This window comes from Caretta caretta, chromosome 23, assembly GCF_965140235.1.
Source record: "Caretta caretta isolate rCarCar2 chromosome 23, rCarCar1.hap1, whole genome shotgun sequence".
Taxonomy (NCBI): Eukaryota; Metazoa; Chordata; order Testudines; family Cheloniidae; genus Caretta; species Caretta caretta.
The window spans coordinates 14,778,513-14,801,441 of record NC_134228.1 but is presented as its reverse complement, the minus strand read 5'-3'; the positions used below and the strand labels follow the sequence as shown (position 1 = coordinate 14,801,441).

Here is a 22,929-nt window from a genome sequence, read left to right as displayed (position 1 = left end):
CTCCTGGAGCCAGGGAGAGAACCCAGGAGTCCTGGCTGCCAGCTCCCGGCTGTAACCACGAATTCCAACTCCTCTCCCATCCTTGACTGCCGCCCTCGCCTGGGGGCGGTGTGGGCAGGGCAGGGGCCGGGTTGCGAGGGACATGCGGGGAAGGGTGTGTAGCACTCTCCTGCCCTGCCCTACAGACTTGGGGGGGCAGTATGCTTTGGGGCATGAGGGTTTATTGGATGCCGCTGTGGCTGAAGGAACAGTGCAGAGTGTCAGATCCCCTCTGCAAGGGGGGAGTGGGAGCGTCCCGCTCATAGGAGGGGAGAGCCTTGGGTGTGTCCCGGCAGCAGGGGTGTCCATGGGGGGATTGGGTGTGTCCTGGCAGGGTGGGCGTAGTGTTTGGGGCAGGGATTGGTTGTGTCCTGGGAGGGGGTGGGGACTGGGCATGTGCCAGAAGGGTGGGGATAGTGATTGGGGCAGGGGGCTGGGATTGGGGGTATCCCGGTGTGGAAGGGGGCTGGGATTAGGCGTGTCCCGTGGGGTAGGGAACTGGGGATTGGGAATGTTCCAGCAGGGTGGGGGTAGTGATTGGGGCAGGGGGTGGGGATTGGGTATATCTCGGTGGGGCAGGGAATGGGGCGTGTCCCTTTGGGGCGGGGGTGGTCCATGGGGTTTTCGAAGTTGGTGCAGCGGGGCTGGGCCTAGCGGCTGCTGGTGTTGAACTGCAGGTGGTACTGGGCGCTGGGCGGATTGGTGTACACCTCCCTCTGCAGGTACTGCTGCCTGCAAGACAAAGGGCGGGGCTTAGCCGCCAGCCTAACTCACCTGGCCCCACCCCTTCGGTAATCTGTACCTCCTAGCCCCGCCTCCATATAGCCCCAGCCCTGCCCCTTCAACTTCTGCCCCTGCCCCATCTCTCCCCCTCCTGCTTCCGCACCTCATGTAGCCCCACCTCTTCCTGCACCCACTCCTGCCCTGCTCCTCAGGGATCCCTAGCCCAGCCCCCCAGGGCCCATCCCCACCCTAGGGGGGGCACTCACTGTGCCCTCTGCTCCTGTGCCAGCTGCTGGTTGTAGGCATCCAGGCCTTTCCTCAGCTGTAGCCGGGACAAGCGCTCCTTCTCCTCCAGCGCCATGGCCGCGCGGGCTGCCAGCTGCCGCTGCGCCTCCCACTCAGCCTCCCGCTGCCGCTCCGCCTCCCGCAGCCTCTGCGGTGGGGCAGAGAGAGGGGCAGGTGAAGGGGGGGAACGGTGCCCCATTTCGCACTGGGCTGCGCTCCCCACGTTCCCCACTGCTGGAATCCCTCCCTTCCCTTCCTCTGGAGACCTGGTTCTCCCGGCGTTGCTCCTCCTGGGCCTTCCACACGGCCTCCACTTGCTTCGGGCTCATGCCCTTCCAGCGGTCGGTGATGATGCGGTGAGGCCCCAGCAGGCTCTCGGCCATGGCTGGATCCTCTGTCAGCAGCTGCCCTGTCAGGTGGTTGTGGATCTCGGCTTGGTTGTCTTCCTGTTCCCGCTGACACGCCAGCCGGTGCTGCTCCGCCGCCTCCGCTGCCTGGGGGGAGAGAGGAGACCTGCCCCTGAGCCCCAGGTGTGGGGACCCCCTCAGCCCCAGAGTGGTCTTGCCTTGACATCCCACCAGGGCAAGGGAGCAGGTGAGACCTGGTATCCTACAAATCCCCTAGGGCGGAGGAGCCAGCCCTATTGTCCAACCCATGCCAAGGTCTGCCGGCTCCACAGCCCCTACCCCCCTGGTCCCCGTCTGGTGGCCAGGGAGTTACCTGGGCCCGGTTGTAGTCGGCCGTGGCAAGATCCTTGGCCCGGCGGCACTCCTCCTCCAGCTGGGCCAGCTGCTGTGCCCGCAGATCCAGCTCCACCCGCTTTTTATCCTCCAGCGTGTCTGCCAGGACAGTGCACAGAGCCTCTGAGTGGCTTTACTTTGGGAACCCAGGAGTCCTTCCTCCCTCCTGATCTAACGCACTCGACCCCGCTCCCCCCACTCTAACCAGCACTGGACCCCACTGTCCTTCCGTAGAACCCAGGAGTCCTGACTCCCAGCTCCCCCCACTCTAATCAGCACTAGACCCCACTGTCCTTCCGTAGAACCCAGGAGTCCTGACTCCCAGCTTTCTCTGCACTAACCATGAGACCACCCTCCTCTCCCAGACGGGTGAAGGGAAGGAACTCAGGAGTCCTGCCTCCCAGCCCCCTCCTCCTGCTCTAAATCACTAGACTCCACTTTTCTCCCACAGAACCCAGGAGTTCTGGGTCCCAGCTACTGCACTCCCCCTGCTCTAACCACTAGATCTGTGCTCATGCTCCCACCTGCATACTGGGCGTTGGCTCGGGCCCGCTGCCGCTCGGCGCGCTGGTCCTCTAGGCTGCGGCACTGCTGCAGCCGACGGCGGGTGGGCAGCGCCAGGTCCTCGCCGGCGAAGCGCTGCAGGCTGGCAGGACCGCAGCGTGGGTCATAGTCGCTGAGCCGGGCTGGCCGGTCCAGGCGCAGCCCCTCGGGGTTGTACAGGTCCCACTCCCGCCGGGTGTGGGGTGGCTGCTCCTGCTCCCGGAACTCCTGCACGGCCTGGTGGAGGCGCCGCACCCTCTGACGTTCCTCCTCCTCCAGCATCTGTGCCACCCGGTCGCACAGCACCTGCTCGGCATCTGTGGGGAAAGAGGGTCAGATCCCCTCTTCCCTCACCAGCCAGCGCTCCTGCCCAGCTCCCCACAGGGCCCCTTCCTGGAGAGACCAGGGCTGGAGTAGCAAGGAGCCCCTCCCAGCAGCCAGTGCTCCTGTCTCACTCCCCATAGCACCCCCTGCTAGAGAGGCCAGGGCTGGAGTAGTGGGCATCTCCCCCCATCTTGAGCCCGTTCTCCTGCCCCAACCCCCATGGCGCCCCCTGCTGGAGAGACCAGGGCTGGAATAGCTGGGATTTCCCTGCCACAGCCAGTCCTCATCTTGGTCAGAGACAGAGGACCCCCACTGTCCTGCCAGCTCACTCGCCTACTCCTCCCCACGCATTGTTTTCTGATGCTGGGGTTCAGGGGCACCTCCCCCAGAGATCAAAGGGGTGGGCGAGGCAGGACTGTCCAGTGTTCTCACCATAGGTCTCATCCCGGCGTTTCTCCGTTTCCACTCTCAGCTTCCACTCCTCCACTTGACTCCTCAGGGCTTCCATGTCCACCTTGGGGAGAAGGGCAGGGGAGAGCTACTGAGGAGGCAAAAATCCTCCCAGAGTTGCGGAAAGAATCCAGGAGTCCTGACTCCCCAGCTCGCCCATCGAATCACTAGACCCCGCTCCCCTCCCAGAGCCAGGGAGAAAACCCTGGAGTCCTGGCTCCCAGTCCCCGCTCTAACCACCAGACCCAACTCCCCTCCCAGTGCCGGGGACAGAACCCAGGCTTGCAATCTAAACCAGGGGTTCTCAAACTCGGGGTCGGGACCCCTCAAGGGGTTGTGAGGTGATTACATGGGGCGGTCGTGAGCTGTCAACCTCCACCCCAAACCCTACTTTGCTGCCAGCATTTATAATGGTGTTACATTAAAAACACTTTTTTAATATATTTATGGGGGTGGAGGTCGCACTCAGAGGCTTGCTGTGTGAAAGGGGTCCCCAGTACAAGAGTGTGAGAACCATTGATCTAAAAACCATTCACTCCTGTCTGGTGTCCGCTAGGTGGCCTCTGAGTGAAATTAGGTGCTGGGTCTCAGCTTGTTCCACAGCAGATGGTGCCCAACTTTGTCAGGGCTCCCTGATACCCAGATGGGTGAGGCCAAGCACTGAGCAGGTGATGGGCACCAAATGCCCCTTGGAGGGGGTAGCACACGGGAGCTGTGTAGGTGAGAGCCCTCCCTGCCGGTCAGCCGTTGCTCCTGCTCTGGGCTCCGGTTGGGGGGAGGGCTCAGATCCAGCCCCTCTCCCAGCATTGCACCCCCTGGGGGACGCAGCGGGTCCCCGCGGGGCTCACCCCCATGGTGCGGTGGCGTGAGTTGAAGATGCGGCTCAGCCGCTGCTTCTCTCGCTCCCTCCGCGCCTCGCGGGCAGCCGCCTCCTTGGTCTCCAGCAGTAGGTCCACTTTGTGCATCTTGGCGCCTACGTGGGAGGAAAGAAAGTTAGAACCCAGGAGTCCTGGCTCCCAGCTCCCGCCCACCAACCAACCCCCACTCCCCTCCCAGAGCCAGGGAGAGAACCCAGGAGTCCAGGCTCTCAGTGGAGGGGATCAGGGCATTGGTTCCTGTGGAGCTGTGAAAGATCTGGGGGGAACCTTTCTGCTCTGGCAGGAGGGGGGGTTAAATCTGGGGTCCCCGAAGCTGAGGGTTGGACATGGGGAATCTGCCTCCTGACCTTTACCCTCTGCCCCCACCTCTGACTTTGACCCATCCTATCTGCAAGTTACCCTCTGACCCCCACACCCACCCTGTTAACCTTTGACCCCTCTCCCATTAATATCTGACATCCTCAATGTACCCTTTAAGCCCTGACCCCCCCCCCGCCCTCTTACCCCCGGTCCCCTCCCCCAGCCCTCTGGCCCCCCTCACACCACCTTTAGCCTCTGAACACCCTTGCCCTGACCCCCTCTCCCTGCCCTTTAACCTCTGACCCCCTCACTCTACCCTTTGACCTCTGACCCCTCTCCCATTTATATCTGACCCACTTGCTGTAACCTTTAACCTTCTGGCCCCCCCTTGCACTGACATTTGACCCCTGACCTCTTACCTTTGGGGTGCTCCCCTGACCTTTGACCCCTCTCCCCCTTAATATCTGACCTCCTCACTGTACCGTTTAACCCTCTGACCCCCTTGCACTGACCTTTGACCCCTGACCCCCTCACACCACCCTTTAGCCTCTGAGCACCCTCGTGGTGATCCCCTCTCCCTGCCTTTAACCTCTGACCCCCTCCCTGCCCTTTGACCCCGACCCCCTCGCCCTGCCCTTTGACCTCTGACCCCGTCTCCCTACCCTTTGACCTCGGTCCCTGGCCCCTCGCCCTCTGGCTGCCGGGCTCCTACTCACCGAAGCCCCCACCCGTCTCTCTCTCTCTCTGTTTAGAGCCTGGTCTCCCTGGTAACGGGACAGCCCATTCCCTTTCCCCCTTCCCACTTGGTGCCATCCCACCGCCCCTTTATGGAAATGACGGAGTCGGGCCTATCAGCGGGGCGGGAGCGCAGAGGGCGGTCACGATATGCAAATCAGGCTCTGAGGCGCGGCCCTATCAGCGCGGAGAAAACGCCGGGAGCGGGACCCTATATGCAAATTGCCCCAGGAGGCGTGACGCTGCTATGCAAATCTCGTTCTGAATCGCGGCCTGGTGACGGAAAGGAGCCGCGCGCTCTCTGCAAACGAGCCCACCTTAGCCCCTCCTACCTGAACTCTCGCGAGATTTGCTCTGTTGGCGGCTCCGGGAGGAGGGGGGTGGCTGTGGCCGAGCCGCGATTCCCGCCCGACCGCTCGCGGGCCCCGTGTCCGGCGCGGGCCGCCGTAGCCCTCCCTCCCCCCCCGGGCCCCCCCGCAGCTCCCCAGCCATGGGGTTCCTGAAGCTGATCGAGATCGAGAACTTCAAGTCTTACAAGGGGCGGCAAATCATCGGGCCCTTCCGGAGGTTCACGGCCATCATCGGGCCCAACGGCTCCGGTAAGTGGGATGGTGCGGCCCGCGTCTCCCCCTGCCCCACGGGAGCCCCCTCCCCGCTGGGGGCCTACGGAACCCCCCTCTTCACGAAAGGTGGGACGGCCCGCGGAACCCCCCTCCCCACTGGCGGAGTGGTATGGCCCACGGAAGCCCCCCCCCCACGGGGTGTCTGTGGTACGGCCCGTGGAACCCCCGTCCCCACAGAACCCCCCTCCCCACTGGCGGGGTGGTACGGCCCACGGAAGCCCCCCCCCACGGGGTGTCTGTGGTACGGCCCGTGGAACCCCCGTCCCCACAGAACCCCCCTCCCCACTGGCGGGGTGGTACGGCCCACGGAAGCCCCCCCCACGGGGTGTGTGTGTGGTACGGCCCACGGAAGACCCGGATGGTGCGGTCCACGGAAATCTCCCCTCTTTACGAGAGGTGGCACGGCCCGCGGGACCCTCCTTCCCACCGTGGGGGATGGTTCAGGCCGTGGGACTGTTCCCGCCCCCCGCATGCGAGGGACAGAGGTGGGGTGGGGCAGTCCGTGGGCGCCATGTCCCTGTGGTGGAGGGGCTGCTAGTGGGGGGCATGGACACCCCCCCATGGGGGGCAGGGCAATCCATGGGACTCCCCAGTGAGGAATGGTACAGTCCATGGAAACCACCCCCCGTGTGGGGGAAGGGGCAGAACGACCCCCCCCGTCCCCCGTGTGGGGGAAGGGGGGATGGTGCGGGCCGTTGACCAACACCCCCCTTGGGAGGGGTCGCTTAGTCCTGAGGACAAACCCTCCCTGAAAGGCACGTGGTACAGTCCAGGTCCCCCCCCGGCCCTGCCCCGGGGCGCAGAGACCCCCCCCAGCCCCGCCCCGGGGCTTTGAGACACCCCCCCATGCCTAGCCCAGCCCCGCCCCAGGGGGCTGAGACACCCCCCCCCGCCTAGCCCAGCCCCGCCCCGCCCCAGGGGGTCCAGCCCCGCCCCGCCCCACCCCAGGGCGCTGAGGCACCCGCCCCCTTTTCTCCCAGGCAAGTCAAACCTCATGGACGCCATCAGCTTTGTGCTGGGCGAGAAGACGAGCAACCTGCGGGTGAAGACGCTGCGGGACCTGATCCACGGGGCGCCCGTGGGCAAGCCGGCCGCCAACCGGGCCTTCGTCAGCATGGTGTACTCCGAGGACGGGGCCGAGGACCGCACCTTCGCCCGTGTCATCGTGGGTGAGACCCGGGGCGGGCGCTGGGGAGCAGGGGCTGGGCCGCGGGGGGCTCGCCCCCGGCGCTGCTGGGACTGACCCCGCCATCCCTTGCAGGGGGCTCGTCGGAATACAAGATCAATAACAAAGTGGTGCAGCTGAGCGAGTACAGCGAGGAGCTGGAGAAGCTGGGGATCCTCATCAAAGCCAGAAACTTTCTCGTCTTCCAGGTGAGGGGCAGGGGGTGCACGGCTTGTGGGGCCATCCAGGCTGGGGAGAAGGGGGGAAAGGATAGAGACCGGGCTGGGTCTGTGAGCTTAACCCAGCCCTGGCCCACTCTCCGCAGGGAGCGGTGGAGTCGATCGCCATGAAGAACCCCAAGGAGCGCACGGCGCTGTTCGAGGAGATCAGCCGCTCAGGGGAGCTGGCCCAGGAGTACGACAAGCGCAAGAAGGAGATGGTGAAAGCCGAGGAGGACACACAGTTTAACTACCACCGCAAGAAGAACATCGCGGCTGAGCGCAAGGAGGCCAAACAGGAGAAAGAGGAGGTGGGGGGGCTCACTGGGCCCGTGGGGCAGGGAAGAACGAGGTGGGGTGGAATCTCTGGGTGTGTGGGAGGCAGGAGGAGATAGTCTTTCTGAGCAGTTAGTGGGGGTAGGGGCTGTGGGACAGCGATATAGGGGCTGGGGTGGTGTCTCTAAGGGTTGTGACGTGTTTTCAGGGATGGCTGGGCTTTAGCAGGTGGGGCATCTGGGAGGTATTGGATGAGTCTTGGGGCGCAGGGGGGTTCTAGTGGACGGGCGCTTGGGGGCTGGGTGGGAGCAGGGTGGGGAGTGGGGGTTGTGAGAGGGTTCTAATGGGCGGTGGATCTGTCTGGGATTTGGAGGGCATGGGGAGTAGGGGGCTGGACACAGTTTCTGGAGCCTGTGGGGAGCCCTAGTGTATGAGGGGGTGGGCGGATGAGGCTGCGCACACAAGAAGAAGGTGGAGCAGGGGCTGGGGTTGGGAGGTAGGGAGGGGAATCTAGAAGGGCAGGGGCAGCAGGAGGAGCGGGAGGTGGGATCTTCAGGTGGGGGTTGGAGCTGGAGTGGGGTTTCCTCAGCGGGACAGAGAAGGAGGAATGTCTTGGGAGGAAGGGGGGAGACAGGATTTCTGGAGGCAGTAAAGGGTGGGGCAGGATCCCTAATGCGTGGGGCAGGATATCAGGGTGGGGGTAGAGGGTGGAGTGGGATCCCTTGACTGGCCTGCGTCAGAGGTATCTGCAGGGAGTAGGGTGGTATCTGCAGGGGTGGTTGGGGGGCAGAAGGAGGAGGAGGTATTGCGAGGTTTCCAATGGGCCAGGGCAGAAGAGGGAGGAGGTGGTGGGGTGGGAATCTCCCCCGACCTGGTGTTTACTGCACACATGACTTGGGCAGGCGGACCGGTACCAGCGGCTGAAGGACGAGGTGGTGCGGGCCCAGGTCCAGCTGCAGCTCTTCAAGCTGTACCACAACGAGGCCGAGATCGAGAAGCTCAACAAGGAGCTGGGATCCAAGAACAAGGAGATCGACAAGGACAAGAAGCGCATGGACAAGGTGGAGGATGAGCTCAAGGACAAGAAGAAGGAGCTGGGCAAAATGATGAGGGAGCAGCAGCAGATCGAGAAGGAGATCAAGTGAGGGCAGCATGCTGTAAAACTTGGGTGCTAGAACGGGAGGGGACCATGCTCCAGAGTGGGGCTGGAAGACACTGGAGCAAGAGGGTGCTGTTATGACCTAGAACTGGAGTAAGAAGACAATCTGGACCAGTGCACTGCAGAATAGGACTAAAGTTTCTAGATCAGGTCACTGCACACTCTAGAACAGGAGAAGGGCTCTAGCTCTTGTGAGCTCTAGAATGGCCCTTCCCCTTCTTGGTCTAGAGCATGGTCTAGCACATTAGGATGGGATGGAGGACACTGCAGCTGGGTCTTGTTCTAGAGCATGAGTGGGTACGTGCAGCACTCTAGAACCTGGGGTTGCACTAGAAAGGGGTTTCAGAGTAGCAGCCGTGTTAGGCTGTATTCGCAAAAAGAAAAGGGGGACTTGTGGTACCTTAGAGACTAACCAATTTATTTGAGCCTAAGCTTTCGTGAGCCACAGCTCACTTCATCAGGGGGCAGCTGTGCTGTAAAATTATGGGTTGCACTAGAACAGGTGAAGGCTTTGCTCTAGAATGGGATATTACACTACAGGCAGAGTCTTACTCTCGAATGGGAGCTAGATGGCAGAACATGAGTAGGTGTGGGCTATACTCTAGAACCGCTGTGGGGCACTAGAACAGGAGCGGGGGTAGGGCTGCACTGTAGAACTGGAGGTAAGATTCTAGAAAAGGAGTGGGGGGCAGGACCGATGCATGTGCTGTGGTTTGGTAAGGAGCCCAATCTAGAATGAGGGGATACTGATATAGTCTTGGGCATCTTGGGTGCAGTCTAAAAGGAACTGGGTCTAGAGCTGAGAGCGGCTGTATAGTCTTTAAGAGGGATGGTTTGGAAGGATGGTCTAGAACTGAGTTAGGTCTTGAACCAAAGTATGGGGCAGCAGTATGGTTTGAGTAAGGTTGGCTGAAGCCAGCAGGGTCGCATTACATTCTAGAATGGAGTTAGGTTTAGAACATGTCCTGGGCTGGAAGGAGGTGATTAAATTTAGTAGAGTGGTGATTCTGATCTCAGTAGCATGGTCTAGAACATTGCATTGTCTAGAACAAGGGGTGGTTGGTCGAGGAGGTTAAGTCAGTCTAGCTCCACATTAGTGTAGTTTAGAATGGGTGTGGTATATGGAGGTTTCTCTGGAATGGGACTGGTGGTGGAACAGTGTGGAATGGGGCTTGTTCTAGAATGACGGTGGTCGTGGTCCCCTCTAGAATCATGGCTGATCTAGAACAGGAGCTGATGGTGCAGGAATGTGGGTGAACTATAAATTGGGTGACTTGAAACAGTATGGTCATATGCTCTAGAACAAGGTAATGTATAATGTGGCAGGTAACAGTGTCTAGAGTGGGTGGTCTACATCATTTTGGATGCGCACTCTAGAATCAGGCTGATGACATTGTCTGCATTGCATGGCCTGGAATGCCACTCTGGTATCCTAGAAAATGGGGTGTAGAATAGGCCAGGTGATGCTGTCTAGGTTGGGTGGCTTAGAACGGGATGGATATAGATTCCAGAAATGTTGATCTAGAACATCTCAGGTGATCTAGAGCATACTTGTCTGGGTAGGATGGTTTACAGTAGTATGAATATACTATCTAAAACAGTGGTTCTCAAGCTATTTACCATTGTGGGTCGTATATGCAGCTCTCTTTGTGTTATGTGGGCTGCATTCACACACTATATATACTATCTGTATGGCCCTGAGGATTTCACATGGGCCATGCAGCTGTGTGCTGATTGGGCTGGAAGCGAGCCACAGGTTGTGAACCACTGCTCCAGAATGAGGTGATCTAGAATGGAGCAGGTCACACTGTCTAGGTTGGGTGGCCTTGAATTATATGAATGTAAACTCTGGAAACAGTGATTTAGAATGAGGCAGGGTCATAGTGGCTAGGCTGGGTGGCCTATAACACTACAGGTGTATGGTCTAGAACACAGTGATACACAGGTCTGGCAGATGACAATGTCTAGGTTGGGTGGCCTAGAACATTATGTATGTATGGTGTAGACACAGGGTGATTCAGAACAAAGAACGTGACGCTGTCTAGGTTGCCTGTTCTAGAACATCATGTATGAGCTAGAAATGTGGTGATTTAGCATGAGGTAGGTGACACTGACTAGGTTGGGTGTCCTAGAACATTACGTATGATCTAGAAACATGATTTAGCACAATCAAGCTGACACTGTCTAGGTTGGGTTGTCTAGAATGGCATAGAAATGCACCTTAGAAGCGCTGTAATCTAGAATGGAGCAGGTGGGCTGTCCAAGTTGGATGTTCTAGGATCCTACAGGCACAGCCTAGAGCCGGGTGGGGATCTGTAACCCATGGTGCCCCCCCACTTCCCCAGGGAGAAGGACTCCGAGCTGAACCAGAAGCGGCCTCAGTACATCAAGGCCAAGGAGAACACCTCTCACAAGATCAAGAAGCTGGAGGCAGCCAAGAAGTCCCTGCAGAATGCCCAGAAGCAGTACAAGAAGCGCAAAGGTGACATGGATGAGCTGGAGAAGGAGATGCTGTCGGTGGAGAAGGCTCGGCAGGAGTTTGAGGAGCGCATGGAGGAGGAGAGCCAGAGCCAGGGGCGAGACCTCACCCTGGAAGAGAACCAGGTACAGGGTGGGGTGCTGGGCTGCAGGGAGCGGGGCTGGGGGCTAGGCTGCCAGAGATTGCCTAGGGATGATGCCCTGAACCACTGTATTTATTAAGATCCTTTTTTCTGAGGCGTTGGAGTGTGAACCCCGGCATCTGGGTCAATTCTGACCTTGGGGATCCTATTCTGCCCCCCCCAGAATGAGCCAGCTGCAGTTTCAGTTACAGACAGGATTTTCTTTCATTTCCTGTCCTAAATTGGTGTGTGGCATTGCGGCTCCCCAGTTCTCCCACCCCAGAGGTGGCTGCATCTCAGTGCCAAGCGACCCCTCCCCGTGCAGTGTCGTTCTGCAGCTGAGATTTGATGCTGTTGCTGTCCTGTTCTCTTCCCCCTTGCAGGTGAAGAAATATCACCGGCTAAAGGAAGAGGCCAGTAAAAGAGCTGCCACACTGGCCCAGGAGCTGGAGAAATTTAACCGGGACCAGAAAGCGGATCAGGACCGGCTGGACCTGGAGGAGAGGAAGAAAGTGGAGACCGAGGTGAGACCGGACCTAGGATCCTTCCCCAGTTTTCTCTCCCCGCACTGCCGGGATCCCCTGGGCATGCTCCCCACGCCGCCCGCCCCTGTCGCCAATTTCAGCTCCTCCCTCTCGGTGCAGCCCTCCCGAGCCCAGAGGCTAATGAGCTCCTTCCTGATGTCTAAGCCCTGGGCTCGGAAGCAGGCCCTGCAACCCACCCTGCCCCCGTCTACGGCGCAGCCGTCCGTCTGTCCATCCACCTCACGCTGCGTCTCCTCCCCAGGCCAAGATCAAGCAGAAGCTGCGGGAGATAGAGGAGAATCAGAAGCGGATTGAGAAGCTGGAGGAGTACATCGCTACCAGCAAGTACGCCCCGCCCTGCTGGCACTAGGGGGCGCTATCTCCGGGGGCTGAGCAGGGGGCGCTCTCCCCTGGCAATCAGGACCAGGGAGCGGGGGGCTCGGCAGGGGGGTGTTCCCATGGCAGTGGGTACTGGGGGGGCAGTGTGCTGCGGGGGCTGGGTTGGCGGGGGGTGCTGTCCCCTGGCAGTGGGTACTGGGGGGCGCTTGCTGCATGGAGCAAGGTGGGTGGCTCAGCAGGGGGCGCGGTCCCCGTGCAGCGGGTACTTGGGGGAGATGGGGACACTCTTCCCAGGCAGGGGGTACTGGGGGGAGCGGTCCCCTGAGCAGTCGCCGGCGCCCCCCGCAGGCAGTCGCTGGAGGAGCAGAAGAAGCTGGAGGGGGAGCTGACGGAGGAGGTGGAGCTGGCCAAGCGGCGCATTGACGAAATCAACAAGGAGCTGAACCAGGTGATGGAGCAGCTGGGCGATGCCCGCATCGACCGCCAGGAGAACAGCCGCCAGCAGCGCAAGGCCGAGATCATGGAGAGCATCAAGCGCCTCTATCCCGGCTCCGTGGTGCGTGGCGGGGGGAGGCGATCTATGGGGGGCTGGCTCCCCTGGCGCATGGGGGGTGGGGCCAGGTGCCTGGGGGAGAGAGGTGGCGGGGGGGGGGGGTCTCTGGCTCTGTAATTTTGGGGGGAGAGGGGCAACTGGGAGGGGACTGTTGGCTTGCTGGGGTCTCCCATTGGTTGGGGAGCTCATGGGGGCGTTGGGGGTCTCTGGAACAGGAGGGGTTGGGGGGGCTCTGGGACAGGAGGGATTGCAGCAGTGTCTGGGAATGGGGGGGTGTCTCTGGCATGGGAGGGAGTTGGGGGAGAGTCTTGGGAATAGGAGGGATTTGGGGGCATGTCTGAAACAGGAGAGGTGGGGGACTCTTTGGGGTGAGTGATTTTTAGGAGGCTGGGAAGGGACTGAGATTTGGGGGGTCTCTGGCACAGGAGGGATTTTGGGGGTCTCTGAGAAGGAACTGGGAGATTGGAGGGGTCTGGAACAGGAGGGGTGGGGGATCTCTGGGACAGGAGAGATTTTGGGGGTCGCTGGAAAGAGGCTGTGAGATTTGGGGGTCTCGAACAGGAGGGGTGAGGGGGTCTCTGAAATGAAATGGATTTGGGGGGCGGGTCTCTGGGAAGGGGCTCTTGGATGGGGGGTCTCTGGACCAGCAGGGAGTGGGGGGTCCCTGCCCTGCTCACCCCCTGTCCCTCCCTTGTCCCCCCACACAGTACGGGCGGCTCATCGACCTCTGCCAGCCCACACAGAAGAAATACCAGATTGCTGTCACCAAGGTGCTGGGCAAGAACATGGACGCCATCATTGTGGACTCGGAGAAGACGGGCCGGGACTGCATCCAGTACATCAAGGAGCAGCGGGGCGAGCCGGAGACCTTTCTCCCCCTGGACTACCTGGAGGTGAGCCCCCCTTCCCCTCCCCACCTGCAGCTCCCCTGCCGCCTGCCCTCTCGGCCCCTGTCGGCGATAGGCACACGCTGACCCCCGAGTGCCTGGCCCCTCTGTGATATGCTCCCCGCAAAGCAACCCATGCCAGCCACCCGACTCCCCTTCAGATCCACGCCCAGCCCGTGCCAGCTCCCCCCAGACCCCTCCAGCGCTTGGGGCTCCCTTTCACGAGACCGCTCACGGCCTGGCTCTTCGCAGCCTGGGACGTACCCACCCGAGCCTTTGTCTTTCCTTCGTAAATAGGCGCTTGGATATAGGACGGGGATGGGGAATAAGACCGAAAATATCACCGTGCCGCTGTGTAAATCCATGGTGCCTTGAATGCTGTGGGCAGATCTGGGCGCGCCGTCTCTCGAAACCTATATTAGAATTGGGGCAAAGTACAGAGAAAGGCAACGGAAACAATTGGGGGTCTGGAACCGTTCGCATCTGAGGAGCGATTACAGAGACCGGGACTGTTCAGCTTAGGAAAGAGACGACTGAGGGGGGATATGACAGGGCTCTAAACTCAGGACTGGCGTGGACAACGTGTCATTCACCCCTTCACGTAACACAAGGACCAGGGGTCACCCGCTGAAATTAACAGGCAGCAGGTTTAAATCAAACGAGCTAACATATTCCTTCACTCAACGCACAGTCAACCTGGGGAACTCACTGCCAGGGGGTGCCTAATTTCCAGTGCTGATGGGTGACCCCGGGAGTGTTAGCTGGCCGCGTGTTTCCCAGGGGCTCTGCCAGTTGGTAGCAAGGGGTCCCTGGCTGGCGCTCCCCCCCCGCCCCTCCCCACGTGCTTGTCTTCTCCTCTCCCCACTGGCTCTGTGATCACCCCCCCCCCCCCCCACTGCACCGGGAATCTCCTGCGATCTCTCCCCCTCCCCCCGCAGGTGAAGCCCACGGACGAGAAGCTGCGGGAGCTGAAGGGGGCCAAACTGGTGATCGACGTGATCCGCTATGAGCCGCCCCACATCAAGAAGGCCCTGCAGTACGCCTGCGGGAATGCCCTGGTGTGTGACAACGTGGAGGACGCCCGGCGCATTGCCTTCGGGGGCCACCAGAGGCACAAGGTGAGCTGGGAACCCAGGCGTCCTGCCTCCCAACCGACTAAACACCCCCACTTCCCTCTCAGAGCTCGGGAGAGAACCCAGGTATCCTGGCTTCCAGCCCTGCCCCCAAACCACTAGGCCCCTTCTACTTGCTTCCCAGAGCTGGGGGGAGAATCCAGGAGTCTGGACTCCCAGCCCCTTATTCTAACCACTAGACACCACTCCCTCAGAGCCAGGGACAGAACCCAGGAGTCTGGGTTCCCAGCCCCCCCGCCCCTGGCTTTCTTCCCCACCCTGGTGCGTTGCAGGGGCCGGAGCCACATGGCAGAATACTAGAAGTGAGCCTGGAGGGGATCTCGACAGGGTGTCCCGTCTGCCCCCCGGCACCGAGACGGGCCCGAGTCAGCCTAGGCCACCCAAGCAGGGGTTTGCCCAACCCCCTCCCATGACAGGGCTTCCACACCCCCCTTGGGAACCGATTCCAGCGCTTGGCTCCCCGTCGAACGGGGAAGCTTTTCCTGCTTGCCAGCCTCAGTCTCCCCTGCTGCAGATAAAGCCCGTGGCTTCTCGTCCTGCCATCAGTGGGCGCAGCAAACAGCTGATCCTGGCCGCTTTCCTGCAGCCCTTCGCGGCTCTGAAGCCTGTTATCAGCCCCCAGGACCCCCCACGCTCTCCAGACTAACACGCCCCATGTCACAGCCTCTTCCCCCTAGGTCGGGTTTGCAAAACCTCGGATCATCTTTGTCGCCCTTCCCCGGACCCTCTCCAGTTTCGTCCCATCTTCCTCCACGTGCGGTGCCCCGAGCTGGACCCAGGACACTGAACCCAGAAATCCTGATTCCCACCCCCACCCGCCAGACTCTAACCCACTAGACCCCCACTTCCTTCCCAGAGCTGGAGAGAGAATCCAGGCGTCCTGGCTCCCTGCCATCTTGCTGAATTCAGACCCCGGCTCTAATCCGCCCTCCGAAAGGCTGGCGACCCTCTTGGTTCAGCCGCAGATTTCATAAGCCCGCTCTCCACACATTCGCTCGAATCGTCCGTGACAATGTCGAATCGCACCGGCCCCAGGACCAAGCCCCTCGGGAGCTGGATGCGCCCTCCCAGTTTGACAGCGACCCGTAGTCTTTGAGGACAGTTTTTTTCTGCCCACCTGATGGTCATTTCATCTAGCCCCGGTGTCCCTAGTTCGCTGCAGCCCCTTTCCAGGCCGTCTAGACGATATCCCTGAACCTCGCCCCGGCTGCGGCGCATCGGGGGGCAGGAGGCCGTGCCCGGTGCATCGCAGGAGCCGCGCCCTGACCTGCCGTGCTCTCACCCCTGCAGACGGTCGCCCTGGACGGCACCCTGTTCCAGAAGTCGGGGGTGATCTCCGGAGGCGCCAGCGACCTGAAGGCCAAGGCCCGGCGCTGGGACGAGAAGGCCGTGGATAAACTGAAGGAGAAAAAGGAGAGGCTGACAGAGGAGTTAAAGGTGAGGGACGCTGGGGATTGGATCCAGTATGGGGGCGCTCTCCTGGCAGGCAGTGCTGGGAGCTAGGCAGCTCTGCGTTGTGTGGCAGTATGTGCAGCTGTTCCCCAGCTGCCCCGCTCCAGAGGTGGCTGCATTTCAGTGCCGGGTGAGCCGTCTCCATGCGGCGTTATGTGCGGCTGTTCCCCAGCTGCTCCGCCCTAGAGGTGGCTGCATCTCAGCAGCGGGTGAGCCATCAGGCTGTTGTTAAAATCCTCTCTTTTAGGAGCAAATGAAGGCCAAGCGCAAAGAGGCTGAGCTGCGGCAGGTACAATCCCAAGCCCACGGGCTGCAGATGCGCCTGAAATACTCCCAGAGCGACTTGGAACAGACCAAGACCCGTCACCTCGCCCTGAACCTCCAGGTACGGCGGTAAAGCGACTGCCCCTGGGCTACTGCTATCGACTTGGCCGTTCTTCGGAGGGGGGCTGGCTAAATGGATTGTGGAGTCTCTGCCCTCAGACACCTGTTTCTGGGAGGTGGCATTGGCGGGGTCTCCAGGACAGATGTTCCCCAGGTGGGGATTGGGGCTGTAAAAAGTCATGGGGGATTATGCGGGGCCTGCTGGGGTGTGGGGGGACAAGATTGGGGCTGCTGTGGGCCTGCTGCGGTCGGGTGGGGGTAGGGTTGGGGGGCCTGCTAGGGTAAGGGGATCTGGAAATGGCCGATGGGGGGGAAGGTAGGCTGCTTCCCCAGCTGGGTATTCTGCCCCCCATCTCACACCCCCCACACCCTCCCGCGCAGGAGAAGTCGAAGCTGGAGAGTGAACTGGCCAACTTTGGGCCCCGCATCAACGACATCAAGCGAATCATCCAGAGCCGGGAGCGGGAGATGAAGGACCTCAAGGAGAAGATGAACCAGGTAAGCCTGAGGCATGCTGGACGTGGGGGGGCATAGTCTGCTGCATGCTGGAAGTGGTGCATTGTGGGGGTTGTAGTCTGCATCGTGTCCTGGAAGCAGTGCGTTGTGGGGGACATAGTCCACACATTGTGGCATTGCTTAGGCCTGTCCCCTGCTGCAATGCATTGTGGGGGTTACACTCTGCCAGGTGGCCTGGTGTGGTAATTATAGGGGGGCATGTAGTTTGAGGATAAGCTGTTGCAATGCATTGTGGGGGGTGTAGTCCATGTGGCATTGCTCTGCAGCAATGCATTGTGGAGGATGTAGTCAAAATAACATTGGTCCCTTGCTCTCTTTTGCTGCAGTGCATTGTGGGGGGTGTAGTCCCCGTGGCATTGCCCTGCTGCAGTGCATTGTGGGGGGTGTAGTCCCCGTGGCATTGCCCTGCTGCACTCCCGTGCTGCATCCTGGGGGTTGTAGTCTGTGGCTCTGCTCCTGCCGGTGTTTTGCTGCTGAAAGGGAGGGGAGATCAGTTTGCTGTGCGGGGTGTTCGAAGTTCCTGGGTGATGCCAGGTTGGTAGCTCGGGACCCAGAATTGGGTCTGTCCAATGGGGCCAGGGAAGGGGCACCCCCCAGCCAGGGTCTAACAGCAACACCCCCCACCCCCGCCGGCAGGTGGAGGACGAGGTGTTCGAGGAGTTCTGCCGGGAGATCGGGGTGAGGAACATCCGGGAGTTCGAGGAGGAGAAAGTGAAGCGGCAGAACGAGATTGCCAAGAAAAGGTACCGGCCCGGAGGGGAGCTGGCGGCCCCTAGAGGGGACAGGCCCCAGGCCCCATTCCCTACCCCCTGAACCAGCCAGTCCCTGCCCTGTGGCCGGATGGGAGCCGGCGCCCCCTAGAGAGGACAGGGGGACAGGAGAACCCTGCACTCTGACTCTTCCCCCCCCGGTCCCCAGGCTGGAGTTTGAGAACCAGAAGACGCGGCTGGGGATCCAGCTGGATTTCGAGAAGAACCAGCTGAAGGAGGACCAGGAGAAGGTGCACATGTGGGAGCAGACCGTCAAGAAGGATGAGGCCGAGATCGAGAAGCTCAAGAAGGTACCGGGCAGGGGGGGGGCGGAGGTGTTGAGGGGGGGTGGGCATGGGGGTGCTGCGTTGAAGGGTGGGGCTCCCTCTCCAGCTACCCCGGAAGAGCAGTGTTGGGGTGTGGTGTGAAGGGGGGCTCTTTCCTCCTCCCCCTGTCCAAGAGGAGCCATATGGGCAGTGGTGGGTGGGGCTTGTCCCCCCAGGAGCATTGTGGGCGGGGCTCTGGTCCTGGTGGGCGGGGCTCACTCCGCCCTCCCCTGTGCAGGAGGAGCAGCGTCACATGAAGATCATCGACGAGACCATGGCCCAGCTGCAGGACCTGAAGAACCAGCACTTGGCCAAGAAATCCGAGGTCAACGACAAGAACCACGAGATGGAGGAGATCCGCAAGAAGTTGGGCGGGGCCAACAAGTGAGTGACAGCCAGGGGGTGGGGCCAGGGAGCCAGTCTCCACTTGGCCCCGCCCCATGTCGGTGTGGTGGAGTGGACTGCATTGGAAGTTCTCCATTGGAGGCAGGGCCAGTGAGTGACCTGGGCCCATTGTGGGGTGGGGCCTGTGTATGGTAGATGCCCACTGGAGGCGGGGCCAGTGAGTGATCTAGCTTCCTTGGGGTGGGGCCAGTCCATGGTAGCTCTCCATTGGAGGCGGGGCCACTGACTCAGGCGCAGTGGGGGTGGGGCTGGGAGAGTGGGCAGGGCCAGTGAATGATAGACCCCCCCAGTGGGGAAGGGGGCGGGGCCACTGGAGGCGGGGCCAGCCAGTGACCCCGGGCCCGCTCCCCCTCCCCGCAGGGAAATGACCCACCTGCAGAAGGAGGTGACGGCCATCGAGACGAAGCTGGAGCAGAAGCGTAGCGACCGCCACAACCTGCTGCAGGCCTGCAAGATGCAGGACATCAAACTGCCCCTCTCCAAGGGCACCATGGACGACATCAGCCAGGAGGAGGTGGGGGAAGGGAGGGGGACTGGCTGTGATGCGGGGGGGCAGCGGGGGCACAAATGGGGGCTGGAGGAATGGGGGGCGTGGCGCTACGGGAAGCGGGGAGTGGAGTGGCACTATGGGGCAGTGAGGGGGAGGGCTCTGTGCTTCCCGTTCCCTCCTTCGCTCACCTTCCCCTCACCTCCGTCTCCCCCCAGGGTGGGGCGCACGGCGAGGAGCCCGTCAGCAGCTCCCAACGCACCTCCAACATGTACGCCCGGGAGGCCCTGATCGAGATCGACTACAGCGACCTGTCCGAGGACCTCAAGGTGGGCAGCAGCCTGCGGGACTCCCCGCCACTGGAGATCCCGGCGCACAGGGCCTGGGGGTGGGACTCCCGTGGGCAGCAGCCTGCGGGACTCCCCGCCACTAGGGATCCCGCCACAGCGACCTTGCCGGGATTCCCCTGCGGGACTCCCCGCCACTAGGGATCCCGCCACAGCGACTCTGCGGGACTCCCCGCCACAGGAGATCCCGCCACAGCGACCTTGCGGGACTCCCCGCCACTGGAGATCCCGCCACAGCGACCCTGCGGGACTCCCTGCCACTGGGCGGGGGGGAAGAGGGTTCCTCTGCCAGCAAGGGTTTCCATGGAGACGATCACTTGATGGTAAAAATGGATGAGGGTTCTCAAGTCTCCTCCCTCCAGGCCACCCCACTGTCGATTTGCACCATCCTCTGAGGCCCGGGAGATGGATCCGGGGGAAGGCGAGATAAAGGGCTGGATGGGCCCATGGAGGGCGGTGGGCGGGGCATGAGAGTGGCTGGCTCCACCCCCCCTTTCTGCCCCGCCCCCAGGACGCCCAGGCGGAAGACGAGATCAAGCAGGAGATGAACCAGCTGCAGCAGAAGCTGAATGAGCAGCAGAGCGTCCTCCAGCGCATCGCCGCCCCCAACATGAAGGCCATGGAGAAGCTGGAGAGCGTCCGGGACAAGTTCCAGGAGACCTCCGACGGTACCGGCCGCCTGGGTCCCAGGACTCCTGGGTTCTCGCCCTGGCTCTGGGAGGGGAGTGGGGTCTAGTGGGTTAGAGTGGGGGGGCTGGGAGCCAGGACTCCTGGGGGGAGGGATAGCTCAGTGGTTTGAGCATTGGCCTGCTAAACCCAGGGTTGTGAGTTCAATCCTTGAGGGGGCCATTTAGGGATCTGGGGCAAAAACTGGGGATTGGCCCTGCTTTGAGCAGGGGGTTGGACTAGATGACCTCCTGAGGTCCCTTCCAACCCTGATATTCTATGATTCTATGACTCCTGGGTTCTCTCCCCAGCTCTGGGAGGGGGGCAGGATCTGGTAGGTTAGAGAAGGGGGGCGGGAGCCCGGACACCTGGGTTCCCGCTCACCACCCCCACCCCACCCCGCAGAGTTTGAGGCGGCCCGGAAGCGCGCCAAGAAGGCCAAGCAGGCATTTGAGCAGATCAAGAAGGAGCGATTTGACCGGTTCAACGCCTGCTTCGAGTCCGTGGCCACGAACATCGATGAGATCTACAAGGCTCTGTCGCGGAACAGCAGCGCCCAGGTGAGCTCTGTGCCCCCCGCCCCATCTGGGACCCTCTGTGACTCCGCCCAAACCCCACATTGGGTTGGGAGTTAATCCCCATTGAGATGCATGTGGCAGCTCACACCTCTGCGAGCGATGGGCTCAGGCTCTCGGCAGACTCAGGCTCCGTTGCCTTTTGAGCTTTTCTCCCCAGTCATAAGGGCTAGAGACTTTAGTATGATTTTAATCTGAAAGTGGGGATGCTGGGGCTAGAGGCTCCCCCTCATTCGGGCCCCACCCCCTTACTGCCCTTCCCATCCCCTCTGTAGGCGTTCCTGGGCCCGGAGAACCCCGAAGAGCCGTACTTGGATGGAATTAATTACAACTGCGTGGCCCCTGGCAAGCGGTTCCGGCCCATGGACAACCTGTCCGGAGGGGAGAAAACTGTAGCAGCCTTAGCCCTTCTGTTTGCTATCCACAGGTAGGGACGCTGGGGCCCAGTGGGTTAGAGCACGGGGGCTGGGAGCCAGGACTCCTGGGTTCTCTCTCTGGCTCTGGGAGGGGAGTGGGATCTAGTGGTTAGAGCCGGGGGGGGGAGCCAGACTCCTGGGTTCTCTCTCCTGCTCTGGGAAGGGGAGTGGGGTACAGTGGTTGAGAGCAGGGGGCTGTTGGGCAGGGTCATTGGCAAACTCCCCATCACCCCCTCATCTCTGCTCCCTGCCCAGCTACAAACCCGCCCCCTTCTTCGTGCTGGATGAAATCGACGCCGCGCTGGACAACACCAATATCGGGAAGGTGTGTGGGGCTGGCAGGGGGGCAACAGTGAGGGGCCTCCGTGGGCCATGTGATGGGCGGAAAGCTGGGGGGAAGGCGGGTAGAGGAAAGGGAAGTGGTTTGGGGGAGGCGGTCATGAAGGGGGTGCCCCGTTGATCCGCCCCCGTAGCTTAGAGGGTTTGGGGGGAAGGTCTGGGGATGGGGTCTGTGGGGGAGGGGGTGGGCTGGGGGTTTTAGGGGACCCCCACTGACCCCCCCGATGCCCCCCACAGGTGGCCAACTACATCAAAGAGCAGTCCACCTGCAACTTCCAGGCTATCGTCATCTCGTTGAAGGAGGAATTCTACACCAAGGCCGAGAGCCTGATCGGGGTCTACCCCGAGGTACGGGGGGGATGCCCCCCACTTCTCTGCTGGGGCCTGGGGCCCTGTCCGATCCATCCAGCCCTCGGGGGTGAGGCCCAGGAGGCCTGGCTGTCGGGGTGCCTGTTTCCAGGGGCACAGGGATCGGGGGGAGGGCAGGGCATTGGGGTGGGGCGGCACGGACCACAGGCCCTGCCTGAAGTGGGGGGGCACATATTCAGTAGGGAGGAGTGGGGGGAAGTGACCCCCCCCTTTGATCCATCTTTGACCCCCCCCCCTTTTCCTCCCTCTCTCCACAGCAAGGGGACTGCGTGATCAGCAAAGTGTTGACCTTTGACCTCACCAAGTACCCCGATGCCAACCCGAACCCCAATGAGCAATAAGACGGCCGGACGCTGCCATGGGGGGTGGGGGGATGTGATGGGTTAAACCCCCATCCCCATTTTAACCATTTCATTGCCTCTGCCAGTGCAGTCCGAGGGGGCCTGTTAACCCCCCCGTCTCTAAGGTGGGGGCTACCTGTCTCCCACAAAACTGAGGGTAGCGGTTTTATCCCGGGGGGGCCCCTCAATTCCCCGCACCCCTCCGATGCTCTTTTTAGAATCATGCTATTTAACTTGCTTTTTAAAACCAGCCCCCGGGGAATCAGGCTTGGAAGTTTTAGCCCCGGGAGGGCTGGAATTAGGGGAGAAGTTGGGGGGAGGGGGTAGGGCAGGGTAGGGTGGCGGAGGGATCACCAGGCTGTTGCTTTTCGAGTCCTGTCTCTCTCTCTGTGTGTGTGTGTTTGTGTGTGTGTGTGGAATGTGTCTTTCTGCAACAAAATAAACCAGATTTTCCTCTTCCCTGGATGGCTAGTAGGTCAATCTTTGGGGTGCGGGGTTGTGTATACATGCGCCCCCTGCTGGAAGGGATCAGACCTGCTGCTGTGTGTGTATCCCCCTGCTGCTCCCCGCCAGGGCGGCACGTGCCCTGGGATGGGGCCCCGGATACGAGCCAGGGGCCTGTGAGGGGAGGTGGCCAAAATGGGGGGGCTGATCTGACGTGGAGGGATACTGGGGTCTGTTAGGAAGATGGGGGGGAGGCTGGGCCTGTGGGTCTGACTCCCCCCCCCCCCCCCCCCCCCTTGGTTGAGACCAGAGCCATCAGCCCTCAGGGCCCGGAGCTGTGGGCCAGGCGTGGTACAGGGGTAGCAGAAAGTGCCAACCCTGGCCTAGATCTGGGTGGTGGCAGGAAATCAGGTGAGACCGGCCAGGTGCTGCCAGCTCCCTGCTCGTCTGACCTTCCCCTACCGGTGCCCTGGAGCGGCTCAGAGCCCCCCGCCCGCTGTCCGGGTGCCAGGGCAGCCTGGGGGGGACACGGAGCAAATAACCTGCCTGACCCCTCCAGGCAACCGCCTGGCGCCCTGAAACAGGAGAGTGGATTGGAGTCAATTATCATCATGCTGAG

General features: G+C 61.5%; 2 protein-coding genes across 4 annotated transcripts; one reads left to right on the top strand and one right to left on the bottom strand.

Annotated features, from left to right (window-relative positions):
• Positions 1-204: 204 nt before the first annotated feature.
• RIBC1 (RIB43A domain with coiled-coils 1) lies at positions 205-5,509 on the bottom strand. 2 transcript variants are annotated; one of them, XM_075122578.1, is made up of 8 exons: positions 5,350-5,509; positions 3,953-4,077; positions 3,087-3,168; positions 2,312-2,647; positions 1,768-1,886; positions 1,314-1,541; positions 1,029-1,195; positions 205-771 (listed from the first exon to the last, which is right to left on the bottom strand). In XM_075122578.1, the coding sequence occupies exons 1-8, from the start codon at positions 5,507-5,509 to the stop codon at positions 690-692; spliced, it is 1,299 nt and encodes a 432-aa protein (XP_074978679.1). In that variant the 3' UTR covers positions 205-689. The 2 variants fall into 2 exon arrangements, with proteins under 2 accessions (XP_074978679.1, XP_048688657.2); XM_048832700.2 differs by lacking the exon at positions 5,350-5,509 and adding an exon at positions 4,999-5,209.
• SMC1A (structural maintenance of chromosomes 1A) lies at positions 5,490-22,325 on the top strand. Of its 2 annotated transcripts, none has more exons than XM_048832698.2 (25): positions 5,490-5,616; positions 6,621-6,809; positions 6,902-7,014; positions 7,131-7,334; positions 8,202-8,440; positions 10,804-11,062; positions 11,442-11,582; positions 11,845-11,927; positions 12,270-12,477; positions 13,182-13,367; positions 14,300-14,479; positions 15,785-15,931; positions 16,194-16,331; positions 16,712-16,828; positions 17,483-17,589; positions 17,765-17,906; positions 18,160-18,305; positions 18,687-18,840; positions 19,032-19,142; positions 19,672-19,828; positions 20,232-20,386; positions 20,677-20,828; positions 21,073-21,142; positions 21,394-21,504; positions 21,783-22,325. In XM_048832698.2, the coding sequence occupies exons 1-25, from the start codon at positions 5,508-5,510 to the stop codon at positions 21,864-21,866; spliced, it is 3,702 nt and encodes a 1,233-aa protein (XP_048688655.1). In that variant the 5' UTR covers positions 5,490-5,507; the 3' UTR covers positions 21,867-22,325. The 2 variants fall into 2 exon arrangements, with proteins under 2 accessions (XP_048688655.1, XP_048688653.1); XM_048832696.2 differs by lacking the exon at positions 5,490-5,616 and adding an exon at positions 5,984-6,125.
• The last annotated feature ends 604 nt before the right edge of the window (positions 22,326-22,929 follow it).